Genomic DNA, 19350 nt, shown 5'->3' on the forward strand with positions numbered 1-19350 from the left:
CCGCTCCACCTGCTGCTGCTGTGCCACGCCTGGGCGCTGCCGGCGCCGCCGCGGGAGGCGCAGCCGGTGCTGCCCGCCCGCCTGCCCGCGCCCCCGGGGCAGCTGGCGCTGCGGCTCGCCGCCTTCGGCCGCGCCTTCGTGCTGCGCCTGCGGCCCGACGCCGCCTTCCTGGCCCCCCGCCTCCGCCTCCAGCGCCTGGGGGGCCGCCCGCGCCCGCCGCGCCGCGCCTGCGGCTTCTACGCGGGCGCCGTCGAGGCGCGGCCCGACGCCCCGGCCGCCCTCAGCCTCTGCGGCGGCGGCGGCCTGCGCGGCTCCTTCCTCCTCGACGGCCAGGCCTACGCGCTGCAGCCGCTGGGGCCCCCCGCGCCCGGCCCGCCCTGGCGCCGCCCGCACCGCCTCCAGCGCCGCGCCGCCCCGCCGCCGCCGCCGCCGTCGGGCCCCGGCCCCGGCCCCGGCCCCGGGGAGCCGCCGCCGCCCGCCGCGCCCCGCCGCGCCCGGCGCTTCGTGTCCGCGGCGCGCTACGTGGAGACGCTGCTGGTGGCCGACGCCTCCATGGTGCGCTTCTACGGGGAGGACGTGGAGGTAAGGGGCTGCCCCCCGGCCGCGCCGCCCCCCCCGTCCCCCGTCCCCGCCGCTGCTCCGCGCCCCCCGTCCCTGCCGCCGCCCCGCCGCTCCCCCCGTCCCTGCCGCTGCTCCGCTCCCTCGCTGCTCCGCTCCCCCCGTCCCCTCTGCTGCTCCGCTCCCTCCTTCCCCTCTGCTGCTCCGCTCCCTCGCTTCTCTGCTGCTCTGCTCCCTCTGTCCCCGCCGCTGCTCCGCTCCCTCGCTTCTCTGTGCCACTCTGTCCCCTCTGCTGCTCCGTTCCCTTGCTTCTCCGCTCTCTCCATGCCCTCTGCTTCTCTGTTCCTTCGCTTCTCTATGTCCTCATGCCCTCCATTTCTCCATCCTTCGCTTCTCTGTGACCCCCATGCCCTCTGCTCCTCCGTTCCCACTTTTCTCCATCCCCTCTGCTGCTCCATTCCCTCGCTTCTCTGTGCCCCCGCTCCATCCACTTGTCCGTTCCCTCACTTCTCCATGCCCTCCATTTCTCCATTCCTCACTTCTTCGTGCCCTCATGCCCTCCATTTCTCTGTCCCTCGCTTCTCCATGACCCCCATACCCTCTGTTCCTCTGTTCCCACTTTTCTCCATCCCCTCTGCTTCTCCATTCCCTCACTTCTCTGTGCCCCCTGTCCCCTCCGCTTTTCCGTTCTCTCGCTTCTCCATGCCCTCATGCCCTCCGTTTCTCCATCCCTCACTTCTTCATGACCCCCATGCCCTCTGCTCCTCCATCACTCTCTTCTCTGTGCCCCCATCCCCTCCATCCCCCATTCCCTCTTTCTCTGTTCCCTCCTTTCTCCATGGCCCCCATTCCCTCTTTCTCCATCCTCTCCGTTTCCCCCATCTGTCCACTCCCCCCCATTTTCTCTATTTGCCCCCCAGTCTCCCCATTTCCCCTCCCCAGCCCAGCTCTGTGCCCCCAGCCCGCCCGCGCCTCTGCACGCCGGCACCTCGGCTCCTGCCGTTCCCAGGGTCCCTGCCGTGTCCGGTGCCCTCTGCCCATCCCGGCCCTGGTGCCATCCATCCCCACCTCGTGCCTTGCCCGGGGGCGGCAGCGCCGGCTCGGTGGGGGGCTGCTGCCACGAAGGCACCGAGGTGTGCGGTGCAGCGGGGGGGCAGGGCTCCCGGCCCCCCCCCCCCGGCACCCCCAGGGCTTCGCGCAGGCCTTGGGGATGCAGCGGAGCCGGTACGGGGTTGCCTCCTCTCGCCCTGGAGCCGGGCTGCACCCCGGCGACACAGACACCCCGGGGAGCCTGCCGAGGAGGGCACGGGGAGCGCCTCGGGCCGAGCGAGAGGGCTGGGGGGCGCTGGGGACGGGCACCCTGGCAGTGTCCCCCCCCTTTCTTGCCACGGCAGAGCCGGGAGGTTGCCCCGTGGCTGCAGTCAGTGTCTGGGGACCCTCTGCAGACCTGGTGTCCAGCCCAGAGAGCCGGTGTTGGGGAGGACCGCGGTGTCCCGCGTCCTCCAGATGCAGAGAGGGTTAACATCTGGACGGCTGCAGGGGGAGAGCCCGGTGCCGGGCTTCACTCCCTTCCGGGTGGGAGGCCCAGCCAGCTAGCGAGGAGAAGCAGGGGCTGAGCAACGCGCTGTCCTGTCCCGTCCCATCCCGTCCGTAGCCACCTGCCAGCAGCCGCGCAGCGAGCGGAGGTGCGCAACGCTGCCCGCTGGCAGCCCCGTCCCCTGCCTCCGCCTCCAGAAATGCTCCCCCTTCTCGCCTAGCCCCCTGCCGCTGGGACCCTGCTGGTGGCCGGGCTTCGGGGAGGCTCCGGGACCGAGAGCCTGGCCCCGCTCTCGCCCACCCGCTCCGGGAGGGCTCCCGCCGAGCACGTCCGCCCCTGGGGCTGTTGAGCCGGCTTCTTCCCAGGCACCCGATTATTTGTGATTATTTCCCCCCCCCCGGAAACCCCGCAGAAGCGCTAGTGAAATAACGACGGGGCTAATCCCTCCTTTTGGGTAAGCGCTTTTTGCCTCCTGGCGGTTTGCAGTGCAGAGCAGCGGCAGCATCCCTGACTTTGCAGCTAGGGAAACCGAGGCACCGGGAAGGAGGTGCTGCATGCCTGCCCGGCGGGGACGCTTCTCAGCCTAATCCCGCACCGTTCCCCGCTTGCCAGGGCTGGTGGCACTGCTCCGGTGCCGCCGGGGGTATGGGGTAGTTGGAGAGGCGCTTACAGAGGAAGGCAGAGCTCAGCACGCAGCGGTCGGCTCAAACCGGGGGCTACGTTTCGGCAGAGCAGACTCGCCGCTTTTGCCTGCTTTGCCCTTGCCCTGGGGGCCCCATCCGGCTTCTTGGAGGGGGAAACAGCCGAGGGGAGCTGCGCCGGCGCTGGAGGAGACCAGCTCTCCCCCTGTGACCAGTGTGGTGGAGGTACAGGACCTCGGCGCGGAGACTAGGAAAACCCCTGGGACAAGCAGGCTCCTAGGAAAGCCGTGCACCAGATAGCAGGGGGCTTCCCCATTCATTTTCAGAGAGTTTCCAGTCTCCTGCACTCATTTCCCCTCTTACCGACATCTTCTCTCGGTCCCAAAGAGAAATACTCGTGTGTCACCTCTCAGGGTATTTCTTGATGGCAAGGAGCATAAGAGCTCTCTGGGTGAACAGTGCGATGGCATATTTAAGTGCTTGGGGGAAAATCTCAACCAGCTCTCATGGCAACTTCTCTAACTTGGGGGTGGTTTTTTTCCAAGCCCAGCAGTAAAAAGATGCTCTATTTCTGCATCTTTTATCCTCAGCAGCAAAAATGCGGGCAGAATCGCAGTTGCAGGTAGCTCCGGAGACCAAATAATAGTCTTCTCGCTTTCCCCACGGTAGTTAAGCTTGGTGGGCTGCAAAACCGTGACGGCTTGCTTATGTTGGTGAGATCTGCACATCTGACTGGGAGAGATGCACAGGGAGCAGAAACGTTGAGTCAGAAGAAACCGTATTTATATAGTGACTTCTCTTCCTGTAACCACGCTCTAATTACCAAATATTTATTGAAGGCCACAGGCACTGTTTGTTGTCCAAGTTATTTTCTTGCATAAGCTGTAACAGATCAAGCAAAAGATAATCACCATCCGATGCATTTGAGCATCGCAAATTATAACCAGTTTCATGCTGTTATTAGGGAAATTCTATCAGTGATTTATTTTTAATCGATCCAGGCCATGGACTGAGCCATTACAGCTCAGCTGTTAACCTAATTAAGGTAACAGAGCTTAATTCTACTTCCATTAACACTCATGTAAACGAGGAGGAATTATTGAGTTGGTGAGGGAAGGCAGAGTAGAGCCAGGCCTGAAATTCTGGGGGGGTTTCGTCATTCTTCGGGGCTGATTTCAGGAGACGGCGCTTGGGGGCGTTAGCAGGGCCGCGTTGAGCGGTAATACCTGTGCGCACCCAGCAGGTCGCCAAGGACTCGGCAGTGATTACAAAGTGCCTCCGTGTATAGCAGTGGGTGCGAAGCCCCGAGATGGATACGCAAGAGTTATCCCTTGCGTTTTTCCTGCAAAGGACCCAAAATGCCTTAGAAAGGAGGGCGAGCATCCCTAACGTGACCGAGCGGGTTTCTTGAGTGCGGAAAAGCGAGGCAGGAGGCAACGTTAATTCTTCTGATGTGCCGAAGCATGTGCATTTGGGCTGAGCGCCTGCAATCCAAGCTGCATTCGAAGACGTCCCCCGAAATGCTTCGGGTATATTCAACAAGCCACCTCAAGCGATGGGCAGGTATGACAACTGGCCACGGCATCCTCCGCCAGCTGGCGGCAGGACCGGATTCCTGCGGTAGCCTTTCATTAGGGATTTCTCTAGTCTTTTGATAAATAAGCTTCCAAGCCTTCCTCCGCAAAGACGATGGCTAGGATCCCGCCCTTCCTTTCCTTTCCCCTCGCTCATGCGAACGGGGAATGGGTAATCCCGGACTGCAGGCCTGGCACTTGAAGGAGATGCCTGAAGACCGCAGCAATCCCAGCTCGGTCCCGTTAAGCTGGGATTCCTCCCCTGGCTGCTGCGGCTTTTCCAGGGAGATTTATGAGGTCTCGTGAGCGCTGTTGCAATCCGGTGCCTCTCCAGCCAGCTTATCCCGGGGCGGGATAAGCAGGGCGCTCGGCACAGCGAGGGGCACCTGCGCTGCCGTCCGCCGGCATTGCTCGCCTTCGTCTGCGTGGCCGTCTTTGCTCTTGGAGACTTCAGCGACCGGAGCACCAGCCTGCGCCCGCTTCGGTGCAACAGGTTGGAGGAGGCTGCGCGGGGCGGGTGCAGCGGCCGGGGGCCGGCACCCAGGAATCGCTTTGGGGAAGAGCGAGGCAGGCCAAGACGTGTTGTGGGTTTTTTTTTTCTTTACCAATTGTTTTTAAGGTTGGGCAGCCCTCACATGTGACCCCGTGTTTTCTTCCTCCCATCTGTTTGTGCTCCAGAAATCTCAGCGCTTGTTTTCCCCCTGCAGAAATGCTGGCTTCTTGGGAGAAAGGAAAAAAATAATATAAAAAAAATATATATATATATATACCACAAACAAGCCCAGCTAGCAAACCTGCAGTCCTAGGTCCGGTCGAGCAAAGCGGCCCCCCAGTCATTAATCTCGGCGTGCGTTTTCCCGCAGCCCCTCTGCGCGCTCAGGGAGCGCGTGCAGGGGAGAGCCGGTCGCTCCGGGTCCCGGGTGCTACGCAGCTCCCTGCCACCCTTCTGCCGTGGGTGGATCCTGAGCACCAGCCCGACGATATTAGATCATTGTGTGCATACCACAGTAATAGTTAGTGTCTGTCGGTGCAATTTCTCTCTCATTGCAAAAAAGAAAGAAACAAACAACGGTTTGGGGCTCTCTGCACCATTCAGCTTCCAAGTGGTTCCCATGAAGAAGAATGTAAGTAGAGATTTTGCAAGAATCTTTATCAGAAAGTGAAGTCCTTCAACACTGTCGAGTTCAAAGCAATCGCTTTAGTTCTCTGTGCTCCGATTTCCCCTCCCTGCCCCTTCCTAACCCTCTTCACCACGTGTGCTGTTTGCTACTGGCGGTCTCGTGAGCATCAGGCCGCTGCGTGGTTAGAGGCTGTGTTGTCTCCCCCAGGAACGAGCCCCAGAGCAGGCCTGGAGAAAGAGTTTTCTCCTCGCAGAGTCCGTTTGCTTTGTAGATCACCTAAGCGGGGCTTCTTCATCCTCCCCAAGCACAGGAATAGGAGCAACGCTGGTGATACCTGTGTATTTGTGGCACGCCTCACTTGGGGATCTCCCAAGGACTTGGTAAGGACCTGTGATGCCGTGGTAGGAGAGCAGTTTAGGTTTGTACAATGAGATGTCAGAGCTGCTATAAAGACAGCTGTATTGGGGCAAAAGGCATCCTTTATCCCGTAATAGTTGTGCGGTTATGGATAAGGAAACCTTGGAGGCTGCTGCAGAGCCAGCAATGTCTTGGACGAGGTTAACTTTGACTTTGTGGCTTTTAGGGAGAAGGACGTGCGTGGGGCATCAGGACAGCGCTGCGGGCTTGGGGCAGGCTGGGAGGGAGGGTCACTGCCGGGAGCTCCCTGGCCTGGACCACCAGGAAGGGAAACCCCGGGAAACTCCACGCCAGGAGAAGCCACGTTCCCGCTGGACATCTCCTCATGCCGGAGCCTCCTTGGGAAGGGAAGGGCAGGAGACGAGCAGGGTTTAACTCATCCCCGTTCAGTCAAGGGCTAGCAGAGCATGGCCGGCCTCTCCGGAGCCCGGGGGATGCCGCAGGACCCGGCTCCCAACCCTTGGCCAAGCCAGTGTGGTGCAGGTGGATCGCGTCTCCCCCCGGAGCCGCCAGGCTCCCGCGACGAGGCAGCCGAGCCATCCGAAACGGAGCAAGCCCCCGCGTGGTGCAAGGACGGGTATAAATGTCCACCAGATGGTGGAACAAGTGAATTCGACCTTTTCGTCTGCACTAAATAGCTGGGTTTGTTCGGTTCGCTTTCCGTCTCGGCTTCCCAGTTCTCTTGGCGCTTTGCAGCTCCGGGGAAGGAATAAGGATGTTCTCCGAGTGCCTCCGTTCCCGCCGCTGGGCCGGCCCCCCCTGAGGTTCGGCGTCGCAGGGCCTTTGCAGCAGGGTCCGAGCGCTCCCAGGGGGATGTGGCAGAATAACTCCAATAACCCGGCGTGCCGTGCGGAAACGCCGCGGTTGGTGCTGGCCCCCGCGGCCCGGCTCGTGTTTCCAAGGAGGCACTGCGCTTGCCGGCTCCGTTCCCGCGATGCAAAGTGGCGCTTTTCCCCCACCAGCTTCCCGAGGGAACCTCCTTCGGGGACGTTATGGTCCATGGCTCTTCATCCGTCACCTCCCAGGCAGGTTTCGGCTTTGGGTTCGCAGCCGCCGGCCCCGCTCCCCTCCTGCGTGTGGCTCTTTGCTCGGGCGCAGCAAATCCCCCGTAGCTTTTGGAGGACGGGATGCAAGGCACCGATTTATCCGCGTTTTCTAAGCAAACGGTGTTTCGGCGTCCTCCGTGCAAATCGCTGCGCCAGCCCGGTCGTGGTCATTAGTCTCGCTCAAACCCGGAGCAGCCCCGGGAAGTTCAGGCGGAGCCGAGAGGGCGGCATCCGGCGCCTCGGCCTGGCGTCGCCTCCTTCCCGTTTAATTCGATGATGGCGCTAAGGCCACTCGAGCGAGACCGCAAAGTGCAGCTTGTCTGGGACGGGAGAAGCCGCTTTCCCCTCCCCGGTGCTGGCGCGCTCGGGTAATAACTGCATTTCTTTCCCGTGACGCCGAGCGCGTGAACGGGGGCCAAGCCGAAAAGGAATTTCGATGCTCCGATAAGATGTTTACATCAGCCTAAACATCGCCGGAGCGTCTGACATATTAAGTAATCCCCGGTCCTCCCAGTCGCCGGAGCGGAGGACGCTGCCGGGCGAAGGCTTGGCAGCGTGGCCCGGCGGCGCAGGAGCAAACCCCATTCCGCGGTGGGGAACGGCACCTCCGCGAGCTCGCCGGCGGCGACGCGGCCCTTCCCCGCGCTGCGCCAGCCTCCTCGGACGCCCGGCCGCCGCGGAGGAGAGGAGAGCAGAGCGCCTGCAAAGAGGAGTATTTGCAGCTGCGCGCCACGGCCGGGGGATGCCTGGCCAGATGCAAACCGGGGTCGCTAAGGACAGGTCCCCAGCCGGCAAAAAGTGGCCTTGCTTTACGGGTGGCCGGTGATCCACGTGGATCTGCTGTAGTTGAATCTGGCCCTGGGTGTTCGTGCAGCGATCGGCCCCGTGCACCCCGCCAAGGTCACTTTACCGTGCGAAACGGAGCCACCTGCTAGTCATAAAAGCCCTTTGGCCGCGTTTTGTCGCCGAGGACATTGGGTTCAAACCCTGCCGATCGGCCCCGGCAGGAATGCGGCAGCTATGGGAGGGCGAATTTGCATCAGCGGCGGTCAGGAGCGAGGTGCACGAGGTTGTCTGCCCCGGGGGGACGGAGGGAGGGTTAATGCTCCAGGAACATGCAGGAACACGCGTGAGGACACGCGAGGTTTTCCCGAAGGGCGTCTGGGTGCGAAGGGTTCGCTGCAGCTGGAGGCAGAGGAGCAAAGGTGGCTGCAAGCGGACAAGGGCACGGCCGCGGCGTGGGGATCTCCTCTGTAATCCAGCCTGTTGAAGGGTGGTGGGCTTTGTGGAAGAGGTTTGGTTTCTTCTTTCCCAGCAAAGAGCCACCAGTGACTCTGCTGTGCCCGGCTCCCCGAGGTCCTCCGGAGACCCCGGCGTGGCTCCCGCGTTGCCCATCCCTTCCTCTCTCCTTCCAGAATCACGTCCTGACGCTGATGGCCATGGCGGCCCGCATCTACAAGCACCCCAGCCTGAAGAACGCCGTCAACCTGGTGGTGGTGAAGGTGCTGATCGTGGACGACGAGGCGGCGGGGCCCGAGGTGTCCGACAACGGCGGCCTCACCCTGCGCAACTTCTGCAACTGGCAGCAGCGGTTCAACCCGCCGAGCGACCGGCACCCCGAGCATTACGACACCGCCATCCTGCTGACGAGACAGGTCCGAAGGGGCGGGCGGCGGGGGGGGAGAGACGCGTCAGGGCTGTCCCCTGCCTGCTCTTCGTCCCTACTGGAGGAAGAGGAGGGATTGCCGCGGCTCGTTCGGTGGAGGACGGTGCTCGCAGCTGGCGTAGGCAGAGGGGGGAGGTATCGCCGGGGCGCAGAGGGAGGCAGTGATTTGCACGGAGGAGCTCGGCGAGCGTGTGACCTGGCGAGGCTCCAACGTCCTTCTGCCCCGTGAGACATTTTCTGTCTGGTCCGTCACCGGCTGCCTGGCAAGAGCATCGTTAAAGACGGGGAGGGGGGTGAGACCGGGACGAACCACGGCAGTGAGCCTCAGACAGGCCAGAAAGCGGGGGAAAGCTCGGAAATGGGAGGCCCCCCGGGGCGCCGTGTCCCCCCCGCCCGCCCCGCTCAGCCCCCTTTGGCACTGCTTCCAAACAGGACTTCTGCGGGCACCAGAGCTGCGACACGCTGGGGGTGGCGGACATCGGCACCATGTGCGACCGGAACAAGAGCTGCTCGGTGATCGAGGACGAGGGCCTGCAGGCAGCCTACACGCTGGCTCACGAGCTGGGTAACGCCCGCGAAGGCCGCGGTGGCCCCAGGGGGGCCCCCCCCCTGCAAGCTGGTTGATGCAGGCAAGGGCGATGAGCTTAGAAGTGCCTCAATTAGGATAAATCGGCGCATTTGTCTGATGCCCCTAAACTATGATGAGCTAAGGCATGGGACCAGGAACATCTCGCCCCTTTTTTGCTGCTCATAGTGACCTGGTCCCTGGTTAGGGCTGGCTTGTCCACGTAGCGGGCTGTACTATTGAGGTATGGTGAGCAAGCACCTTTTTTCTTACTGCTTCTGATTTGTCAAAACGACTAGTGTTTGCAGCAGGGGGAAATGCCCGATAAATTATAGAGACCCCCAGCACAACGTGCAGCAGAGCAGGGGCCGGGGGAAAGCGCCAGGTCCGAGCTGGGTATCAAAGCTGAGCCACCGGCCGGGTGCCTCCATCTCTTGGCACGTTCTCCTCAGTCATATCGCCCAAAGAGCTAGGTTTGGTTCCCAGCGGGGATGGGGGGTGTTTTCCGAAGCCGGAAAACGAGGAGAACGAGGCGCCCGGCTCGCTGACGCCCTCTCCCCACCCAGGGCACGTCCTCAGCATGCCCCACGACGACTCCAAGACCTGCGAGCGGCTCTTCGGGCCCCTCGGCAAGCACCACATGATGGCACCGCTCTTCGTCCAGCTGAACAAGACGCAGCCGTGGTCGCCCTGCAGCGCCATGTACCTCACCGAATTCCTGGACGGAGGGCACGGTAAGGCTCGGCTCCGCGCCGTCACAGCGCCAGCCTTTGCTTTAATTGCTTAGGCTCTTGGCAAGCCCTGGAGCAGCTCGGGGGGTTTGCATTCCCCTGCTCGGGATAACCCGTGCCCCGGTGTCCGGCCCCGACACGTTTCCAGCCTAATTCTTGCATTTTCCGCCCCCGGCTCAGGGGACTGCTTGCTCGATGCCCCGGCCCAAGCCCTGGCCCTGCCCGCCGAGCTGCCCGGCCGGGGGCCCCTGTACAGCCTGGACCGGCAGTGCCAGCAGATTTTCGGCAAGGACTTCCAGCACTGCCCCAACACCACCGAGGAGGACGTCTGCGCGCAGCTGTGGTGCCGGACGGGCGCCGGGGAGCCGCTGTGCCACACCAAGAACGGCAGCCTGCCCTGGGCGGACGGCACCCCCTGCAAGGGCGGCGGGCTGTGCTGGGACGGCGGCTGCCTGCCGCCGGGCGCCCTGCAGCCCCAGGTGATGCGGGAGGGGGAAACTGAGGCTGGGAACCGGGCTATTGGCCAAGGGCAAACTGTAAATTGCGGGCACACGAGCAGAAGTCCCAACTCCCGCTTTGCTCTCGGACGTGAGCCCACCTTGGCTCGTGGGCTGCGTCCGAAGAGGGTGAATCCAACTGTTCACCATTTGCACCCTTTTCCCAAGGAAAATACTCAATCCGTGACCGTGCCACCCAGTCCGGCCACCCAGTTTGCCAGCGTGATCCCTGGTCTCATGGGGCCGCGCTCCCGGGCTGGCAAACCCAGGCACTTGCGTTTCTTAGGATCGGGCGCCCCGGCTCCGGGCGAGCTGTCCCCAGCGCCCCCGTCCACCTCGCCCCGCGGCCAGGAGGACACGTGGTCTTTGAAGGTGCCCAGCCGGTTTCTGGATATCTCCTCGATAGCGCTGTGCCTTTCGCTAATCTTTATTACCGTCCCGTGCCGGCCGAGCCCAACTCGGAGATCAACCGTGGCATGAGTTGTGTCGAGGCTCAGGCTGGTCCGAGCCAAGCCGAGGTGGCTCTGCCGTTAAATCACTGCGCTTCTCCCTGCTGGGGAAGCGAACGGCGATTTCTGAGTCAGTCGGCAAAGCACTTAAACCCAAGCTTAATTTCAAACACATGATCGGACTCACGGCAGCGAATAGTGCTCGAAGTGAAGTATGTGCTTAAGTGCTTTGCTGGATCAGGGCCACAGTTGGGGAGCTGGGGGCGGGGGGAGAGGGGGGGGATTTTAGGGCTGCTCCGTTTGCCCACGGCGTTCGGGCGGCGGGGAGCGGGCAGGCTCGGCGCCGCCTCTGCCAGCGCCCGGTGGCCTCTTGCAGCCGGCGGTGGACGGAGCCTGGGGCCCCTGGAGCCCCTGGGGCGCCTGTTCGCGGACGTGCGGCGGCGGCGTGCAGTTCTCCTACCGCCACTGCGACAGCCCCAAGCCCCGACACGGCGGCCGCTACTGCGAGGGCCAGCGCGCCAAGTACCAGTCGTGCCGCACCGAGGAGTGTCCCCCGGACGGTAAGCCGTGCCTCGCAGGGTGCAACCCCCCCCAACCCCCCTGTTTCTCCCAAACCGGTCGCTGGAGATCGCTCTGCTCTCCCGCGGGGAGCTGTTTTGGCAATGGGGGTTGCGATCGCCTCGGACGTGCACCGAGCGTGCCCGTCGCGCGGCTGCCGCCCGGGCGCTCTCGCTGCCCTTGGCTCACTCCCGCGCCTCTGAGCGCGCGGAGGCAACGGCAGCGATCCCTACGGCTCCTCCGGCCCAGCCCTTCGGGGACCCGTCGCGTCCTATTTTGCCCTTCCTTTCAGGCAAGAGCTTTCGGGAGCAGCAGTGTGAGAAGTACAACAGCTACAACTTCACGGACCTGGATGGCAATCGCCTCGAATGGGTTCCCAAGTACGCCGGAGTGTCGCCCCGAGATCGGTGCAAGCTCTTCTGCCGAGCCAGAGGCCGGAGCGAATTTAAAGTCTTTGAGGCCAAAGTAAGACATCCCATGATGATAGCTACTAATGTCCTTCCTCATCGGGTTAAAATGCCCACGCAGAGCCGTACCGCGATTGCTTCTCCTCCTGTGCCCTTTCTCAGGTGATCGACGGGACCCTGTGCGGACCGGAGACCCTCTCCATCTGCGTCCACGGCCAGTGCATCAAGGCTGGTTGCGATCATGTCGTTGGGTCCTCCAAGAAGCTGGACAAGTGCGGGGTGTGCGGCGGCAACGGCTCCACTTGCAGGAAAATATCCGGCTCGCTCAACCGATCCAAGTAAGGCCCCGGGGGGAGCAGGTCCGCAGAGATGGGGCGGAGGGGCAGTGCAGAGAGAGAGGGAGACGGCATCAGGCTGTAGGAAGGAAGCAAAGAGACGAATTTGTTCCTCTTGAGGATGTGTTCGGAAAAGCTGCTTTAACTACCCGGAGATCCTGACCCAGCAACATCTGGCGAGGAGCATTTGCTCACTCGGTCCCTTGCAGCCAGCCCAGGAATGCCGGACAGATGTTCACAAAAGCCTGGCTTCTGCGTAAGCGTTTCCTACGCTCGCTGCTGAGGAAACACGGTCAAGTCCGGGCTTATCAAAGAGCAGGGACAGCGTTTGCACATCTGGCTGCTAGAGTCCGTGCACGGCTCCTCGGCAGCCCCGGACCTTCCCTGGCACTGCTTTCCATCAGGGCGCCCCTGCGGATTTGGTGCGCTTCCCTGGCTGGAGCAGCGGTCGCTCGGCAGGACAAACCTTCTAGCAGGAGCTCCTGAAGACGTAGGGATGCGGAAGGGTGGATTGGATGGTTGACATCTACGGAGCCTGATTCCAGCAGGGCGCTGCTGCCCGCCGTGCAGCCCACCCGGCTTCACGGCCGTGCAAACACGCTCCGCGCTCAGCCAGGCGGCCTCGCGACGGCCTCGTCGCCTCCCCACGCTCCACAGGGCTTACGCGGAGTTTATTTCTGGGCAGCGTTATGTAACCCAAGCAGAGCTTTCCTCCTAAAATAATAGCTGGTGCTGACACCAGCTGCGTGCTCAGGGTGCTGCTGGTTGCAAATAAAGCTGCCGCCCTGAGGAGTTTACAACACGAATTTCTCCCCAGCGCGCTGAGCCCGTTTGACATATATTCAAGGGCTGCCGTGGGATGTAAATCGTGCAATAAGTTCTCCCTGGCCCCGAGCTCGGGGGTGCGCCGCAGCCCAGGGACACGGGCTTAGAGGCAGCCGCTTCCCTCGCTGCGGATCTCTGTTGCTTTGTCAAAGAGCTGAAGTTAAAGCGTCCCGCGGAGGCTTTTGTTGAGAAGATAGTAACAAAAGCCCGACACATCCAATTCCATGTGGCGAGGTGACTCACGCAGTCAAATTAGATTTCCTAAATGGTTTCCTTCCAGGGAGCCAGATGAATGGAGCTTCCATTCTCCTATGAATTGTTTGTGGTTGACTAAAGAGAGATTAACGTGGTAACTACAGCCAAGAAGAGATCCCATTAAGATCAGGGTTAGGGAGGCCAGGGCGACTGAGAGCAGAGTTTGACCCTAAGGCTTTGTTCCAAAATATTCTAAACGTAATTACCAACCACAGCACCGACCTTGGAAACGCATGCAAAACGCTCCGGCCGGCCGCAGGTCCTGATTCACGCGAGGGTGCAGGATGCCAGGGTGGTGCTGTAGCATAGTTTGGAGTAATTATTACTAGATGTCCGGGGCCGACGAGGCGGCCCACGCTGCGCAGGGCACAAAGACGCAGCCCCCGAGGCGAGCACCTCGCCGACCCCGGCTCTGATTGAGCTGCCGTCCCGGGGGCCGCGCGCTCCGGCACGGGGCCGTTAGGGACTCTGCAGAGGGACCCTCCTCCGGCACGGGAACTGCGCTCTGCACCCTCCCGCAGCAGCTCTTCGGCATCATTACGGGGCTATGAAAGCCTGCCGAAGAGGAGCCCGGGCTGACCGGTGCAGAGACGCCCGCCTCTGCCTCGACGCTCTTGCTGCCTTAGTTCTTGAGTTAACACCCAGCTGGCAGAGCAGATGTCGGGTCTGTTAACTCTTTCACCACTGATCTGTTTTTAGCAGCAACATCCGGCCAATGCACTTTTCCTCCTGGCCTACGATGCCAGCTGTCCCCTGACTCCATCCCATCTAGCTGTTTGAACCTTCAGCATCGTCAGTGGCAAAGTCGGTGGGCAGAACTAGGCTTTTTAGTACAAAGCACTTCAGCCTTTTCAAAAGAAAAGGGGTAAGGGCAGCATAAGAGTAGCTGGAATTTCCTACTGATGGTGGTAACTGTGGGGCTGTTGGTTTGATTGCAGTGCTCCTTTCTGTATGTAAGTCAGCAAAGTCTCCCAGTTTAACACAGCTGCACTATTTCCAGCTCTGGAACGCTCTAGGATCCACAGAGATGGCTTCAGAGCCACGATCCCCTTTGCCCCAGGCAACGTGTTGTCCCGTGCATGGGTTTCTTCTTAGTAAGTTGAGGGAAACAACCATGTCTCTCTGCCCCATGCAGATACGGCTACAATGACATCGTCACGATCCCTGCTGGAGCAACCAACATCGACATCAAGCAGCGCAGCCACCGTGGGGTCCGTCACGATGGGAATTACCTGGCTCTGAGGACTCTGGAGGGCAGGTACCTGCTGAACGGAGACTTTGCCATCTCGGCCATGGAGCAGGACATCCTCATAAAGGGAACCATCCTGAAATACAGCGGCTCCATGACAACTCTGGAGAGGCTCCAGAGCTTCCGGCAGCTCCCTGAACCCCTCACGGTCCAGCTGCTGACCATCGCCAGCGAGGTCTTCCCACCGAAAGTCAAGTACACCTTCTTCATCCCCAAGGACGTCCCCTTCAGCAAGCAGAAGGGCAAAGAGAAGAAGTCAGCCAACGTCATCCGGCCAATGCTGACCTCGCAGTGGGTCCTGGGCGACTGGTCCGAGTGCTCCAAGACGTGTGGCTCCGGCTGGCAGAGACGGACGGTGGACTGCCGGGACGTCGAAGGCCAAGCCTCGTCCACCTGCGACAGAGCCCTGAAGCCCGAGGACATCAAGGCCTGCGGAGACTTCCCCTGCCCGCTGTGGCGCCTGGGCCCGTGGTCCCTGTGCTCCCAAACCTGCGGCGAGGGCGTGCGGACGCGCGATGCCTCCTGCATCGACTACGCGGGGAAGATCGTAGCCCCGGAGAAGTGCGGCCACCCGGCGCCGCCACCGGCCACCGCAGCCTGCGTGCTGCAAGAGTGCTGAGCCACGGCGGGGACGGCCACGACGGAGACACGTGACGCAGGCAGCGACTCGCTCGGGACGTAGGTGTGACAGCGAACGTGCGCTAACGGACCTGAGCAGGCCGCCCGGCCGCCGACCTGCTTGAAAGACGAACGGACGTGAAAGATCAACCGCTCTCCAGTGGTTCCTCCCCACCCGATAGACATCTACCTCAGAGCGGGGAGTAACAGCGTCCAAGTGGGGAGGAAGCACTTTCTTTCTCGTCCTTTCTTTCTTTCCGACTGGCTGATAAAAGGCAAATCTTAATTTAAGGGGAAAAAGAAGCATATCTAGAGGCTGTTTCAGCGGCGGGCTCGCCGGGAGGCTGCCCAGCCCCGGTGCGCGGCTTGCCTCCTTCAGAAGTTCAATGCGGTCAAAGGATGTGAGTTGAGGTGTCATCGATCTCCAGCGCTGGACCCAGGCCCAATCCTGCAGCCGTTTTTGGGGCGGACTTGCCGCTTGGTTCGGTAGGAGCTGTGTCTTGGACGGAGACTAAACGTGTCCGGTTCAGTGGGGTTTGTTAACGGGGAGGTGGCTTTTGCCACAAAATGTGGAGCTAGCTTTCCCATCCCTCCGTCCCAGCTGCAGGTCGAGGAGGTCCGGGTTGGGGGATCCGATTCAGGACATGATAAAATTTGGATCTCTCTGCGAAACCCGGGGAACTTGGATCAGCTTGCGGTCCCCTCTGCACAGCAGTGTGGGTGTCTTTGAGTGCGAGGCGGGTTTTATCAGCTGTGGTTTTAGTTTCCGAGATAACTTGCTAATTTGGCTCGCGGCAGGAATGAGCCGAGGGCCAGCTCCTGGCAGAAAGTCGGGCTAGATGACCTTAGTGGTTCCTGCCGGATTTATAGTCTACGATGCTACAAATCGCTGACTCCAAACATCCCCAGATGCTGAAATCCAGGGAGCTGTTTAGGACGGTCCCTATTTTCACTGCGCCAAGCAGGTTCATTGGAAACTCAGGTCAGTCCAGGAAGTTGGCACCAGCCTGGCGTGTACACCTGCAGCCCTGCCCGTCTTCCCGGCTCCCCTTCTCCTTCACGGCCACCGAGGAAAATGAAGAAACCCTCTCCTAAGACGGAGGGTCGGAGCGTGGCACTGCGAATCAGTTATTTCTCAAGTTGCAACCCCACCAGGAATGCTTACGCCCCTTGCCTCAGTTTCCCCAGCTATAAAGCCAAGGCTAGTTATACCCCGTCTGGTTTGCAGGGCTGCCATGGGGATTAATTCGAGCTTCTGCAGTGCTTTGACTCTGAAATGCTTGTGGCCTTGGAGAAGTTGTACCCCTGGGGTGGACACTTGGGCGCGCGAGCATTTCCTTTCCCGTAGCTGTCCTCCTTGGCTTCCAGTCCACCGCGTATTTATTTTATCAGCTGTGGTTTTAGTTTTTGAGATAATTTGCTAATTTGGCTTGAAGGGCCGGCTCCTGGCCCGCGTTAGGCAGGAAGTCAGGCTAGATGATCATAGTGGTTCCTGCCGGATTTATCATCTACGATGATACGAAATCTCTCACCATCCCCAGAACTTGCAGATGCCGAGGCAGCCTCTCCTCGGCCCGCGACGTGGCCGGGTGCCTTCGCTTCGGTCTGGCTTCCAGCGCTCGGCATACGTGAAGGTGCTCGGATCTGGGCTTTGGCTCCAGCCCTGCTTGAGCAATCCTGGGCTGGAAGGTCTAAAAGGACGGCTCGCGGGGCTGGAGCTCTTCCTTCCCAGCAGGGAACAGCCAGGCTCCTCTTCCCAGCCCAGACGCTGTCTGGCCCCGGCGCAGATGGCTGCCTAGTCGCTGAATTTCCCCCCTTCGGAGCAATCCCCTCTCGCTGTGCGTGTGCTGGCAGCCGCCCGCGTCTTGGGAGCGGGGATGGAATTTGCAAATGTTTTGTCGGGGATGGCTCTCAAGCCGCACCTCGGAAGTCGTGGCTCCTGGAAAACTTGCCCTTCTCCTCATCCTCGGGAGCAGAGCGCGGCTCGTGCAGCTCCCAGCAGCTGCTCCTGCTGGGGCCGGAGCTTGGCACGGCGGCTCCGGCAGCCACCCAGCTCCAAACCGCCGGCGCCCTCCCAAAGTCTGCGCCCCGAGAAGGTCCCCAGCGGCATCCCCCTATTTCTTTGCTGCCCGCAACATCCTTTTTCTCTTTTCTTTTTTGCCTGAGAGTCGAGCTAAACCCGAGATGTTCAGCCTGTATCGGCAGTGGGTAATCCCTATCGAAACCAAGGGGGATTTATTCCTACTTGGGGGTTAAGTCTTTTCCTGATCCGGAGGGCTCAGGCTACAGGATTTGGCCTTGGCTCTTCTAAAAAAAATAAAAAATAAAGGCCAGCTGCAGAGTTTGGATCCAGCGTCGTTTGGGCTTGGGTTCAGACCTACCTTCAGGCGATGTTCTGTGTCTGCTAATTAATCTCCAGGAATTTAAACCCTCCCGCTCTCACAAATAGCTGCATGCTAAAGTCATGCAGCCTCGCTGTGTTATTTTCTTTTCCCCTTTGAGTCGGAGAGGTTTTTAACTCGGAGGCAAGCATGTGTTTCCTCTCCGGCCTTGTAACTAGCCCCCATTTAGGATGGGTCAGAAATTTCAGCTCGAGACATCCCTGAGACGGTGCCAAGGAAAACGGACGCATTTATCAGGCCCGCGCAGGCATCGTGCAAGCCAGGGGCCGCTTCCAGCGTTTTATATTCGCAGTCGCTTAAGCCAGAGCTTCCTACATGCAAAACCTCCCTGCCTGCAGGCAAATCCGACTCGGCGTAGTTTCTTTTTCCCGTGGCCCCGGGGAGCTTTTCCCGCTGGTGGAGGCACGGGGCTGGGGGAAAGGGGGCAGCGCTGCCCCAAGGGGCCCGGCGGCGCCCGGCTGAGCTGCGCGGTGCTCTCGGGGCGACGGGTTTTTGGGATTCCCGACCCAGCCTTCCCTTAGGAACATGTAGCCGTTACGCTGGTGTAAGTCAAAGAGGTTATATATTAGGATATATATATGTATATATATGTTTCCCTTCAGTGAAGGATTGTAGCAATGTACTGAGCCTCTTGTGTTAGGTATTTATTATAAATTTCTGTTTTGTTTTGTACAGTAGCTGTCTGGAAAGGAGGAAAAAAAAAGACTGTGTTTTAACATGCTGCTCCCACCCCACATCCCCCCTCCTAAACCTGCAGCGGTGTCGGAGAGGGGAAGTTTTGCTCATCTTTTAACCACTCGGTTACGCGCCTGGTATCTCCCTCCTCTCTGGTGTGCGCGAACCAGGGTGCGATTTCCAATCAGGCTTTGTAAGCATAACAAATCCGGCAGAACTAAGCTTTGGACATGCATTTTAAGGGAAGAAAAAAAAACCCCATGGTTTTCCTATTTTATCCTTTTCTTTGTATTTTGGCGTTTTGTTTTTGACTTTGAAAACAGATAGTCTGTTTGTGACTCTGCCTTTACCTCTTCAATAAAGGACTTCCTGCCTATTACCCGTTTTTTGTATTTGTTTCTATTTGCACTTTTCTCCATTTCCCTCCCAAGAACAATATTTTGGAGCCTCCCTTTTATTTTATTTTATTTTATTTTATTTTTTATTTTTTTATTTTTTTCTGTTTTGGAGTTTCCCTTTTTCTCCCGAGGTGATTTTCGCGACGATAGCTCAGCACCTGGTGCAGCCCGGCCCGGCAGGGCAGCATGCCGCAAAGCAGAGCGGCTTTTCCCATGGTAGCTCTGCGGCTGCCGGTGCCCTGTTACCGGGACCTGGCTCCTCATTACAAGGTAATTAGGACACCTCCAGCCGCAACCGGATAATCCATCCCTTTGCCTCCTGCAAAGCGTGCATTTGAATAGCAGAGCCCCATCTCGAACCTGTCCATGGTCATGTCCAAGCCTCCTTAAGCAGCAACAGGCTCCGGAGAAGATGCTACCAGGCTGCAGAAGTAGCAGCTGCTGCTGCAGCTTGGGCTGTCGCCAAACGTCCTCGCCGAAGACACGGCCACAAGTCAAATGAGGGGACTTTCGCCTCTTTTCTGTCTTGCCTCTTCTTCTATTCCCACCCGCGTGCCCCCAGCCTGTGGGGTGGTTCACGTGCCCTTTGGGGAAGATAGAATAAAACTAGCACGTGCAACGGGCGGAAAATGGACGCAGCGGCAGGAGGGCAGAGGTGTCCCTGCCGGCCTATTTTTGGGCCCCTCCGAGGACACGGGAAAGGGTTAGCCCAGCAGCGCGGGATGTGTCACGGTGCTAACGGGCACCGAAACGCATGGCGCCCTATTTATAACCACGGGCAGCACGCGTTTCGGATGACTTCCCTCGGCCCCTGTGCAGCTGGGTC

At 60.2% G+C, this 19350-nt stretch overlaps 1 protein-coding gene across 1 annotated transcript; it reads left to right on the forward strand.

The window, feature by feature from the left end:
• On the forward strand, positions 1 to 18505 carry ADAMTS8 (ADAM metallopeptidase with thrombospondin type 1 motif 8; the record flags this gene model as incomplete). The annotated part of the gene is made up of 9 exons (XM_067310182.1): positions 1 to 582; positions 8310 to 8549; positions 8993 to 9125; positions 9692 to 9859; positions 10037 to 10335; positions 11179 to 11362; positions 11653 to 11825; positions 11930 to 12105; positions 14318 to 18505. Coding segments are annotated over 9 exons (2688 nt in total), but the record flags the coding sequence as incomplete, so codon positions are not given.
• Positions 18506 to 19350: the final 845 nt, after the last annotated feature.

The sequence above is a fragment of the Apteryx mantelli genome, chromosome 23, assembly GCF_036417845.1.
Source record: "Apteryx mantelli isolate bAptMan1 chromosome 23, bAptMan1.hap1, whole genome shotgun sequence".
NCBI lineage: Eukaryota > Metazoa > Chordata > Aves > Apterygiformes > Apterygidae > Apteryx > Apteryx mantelli.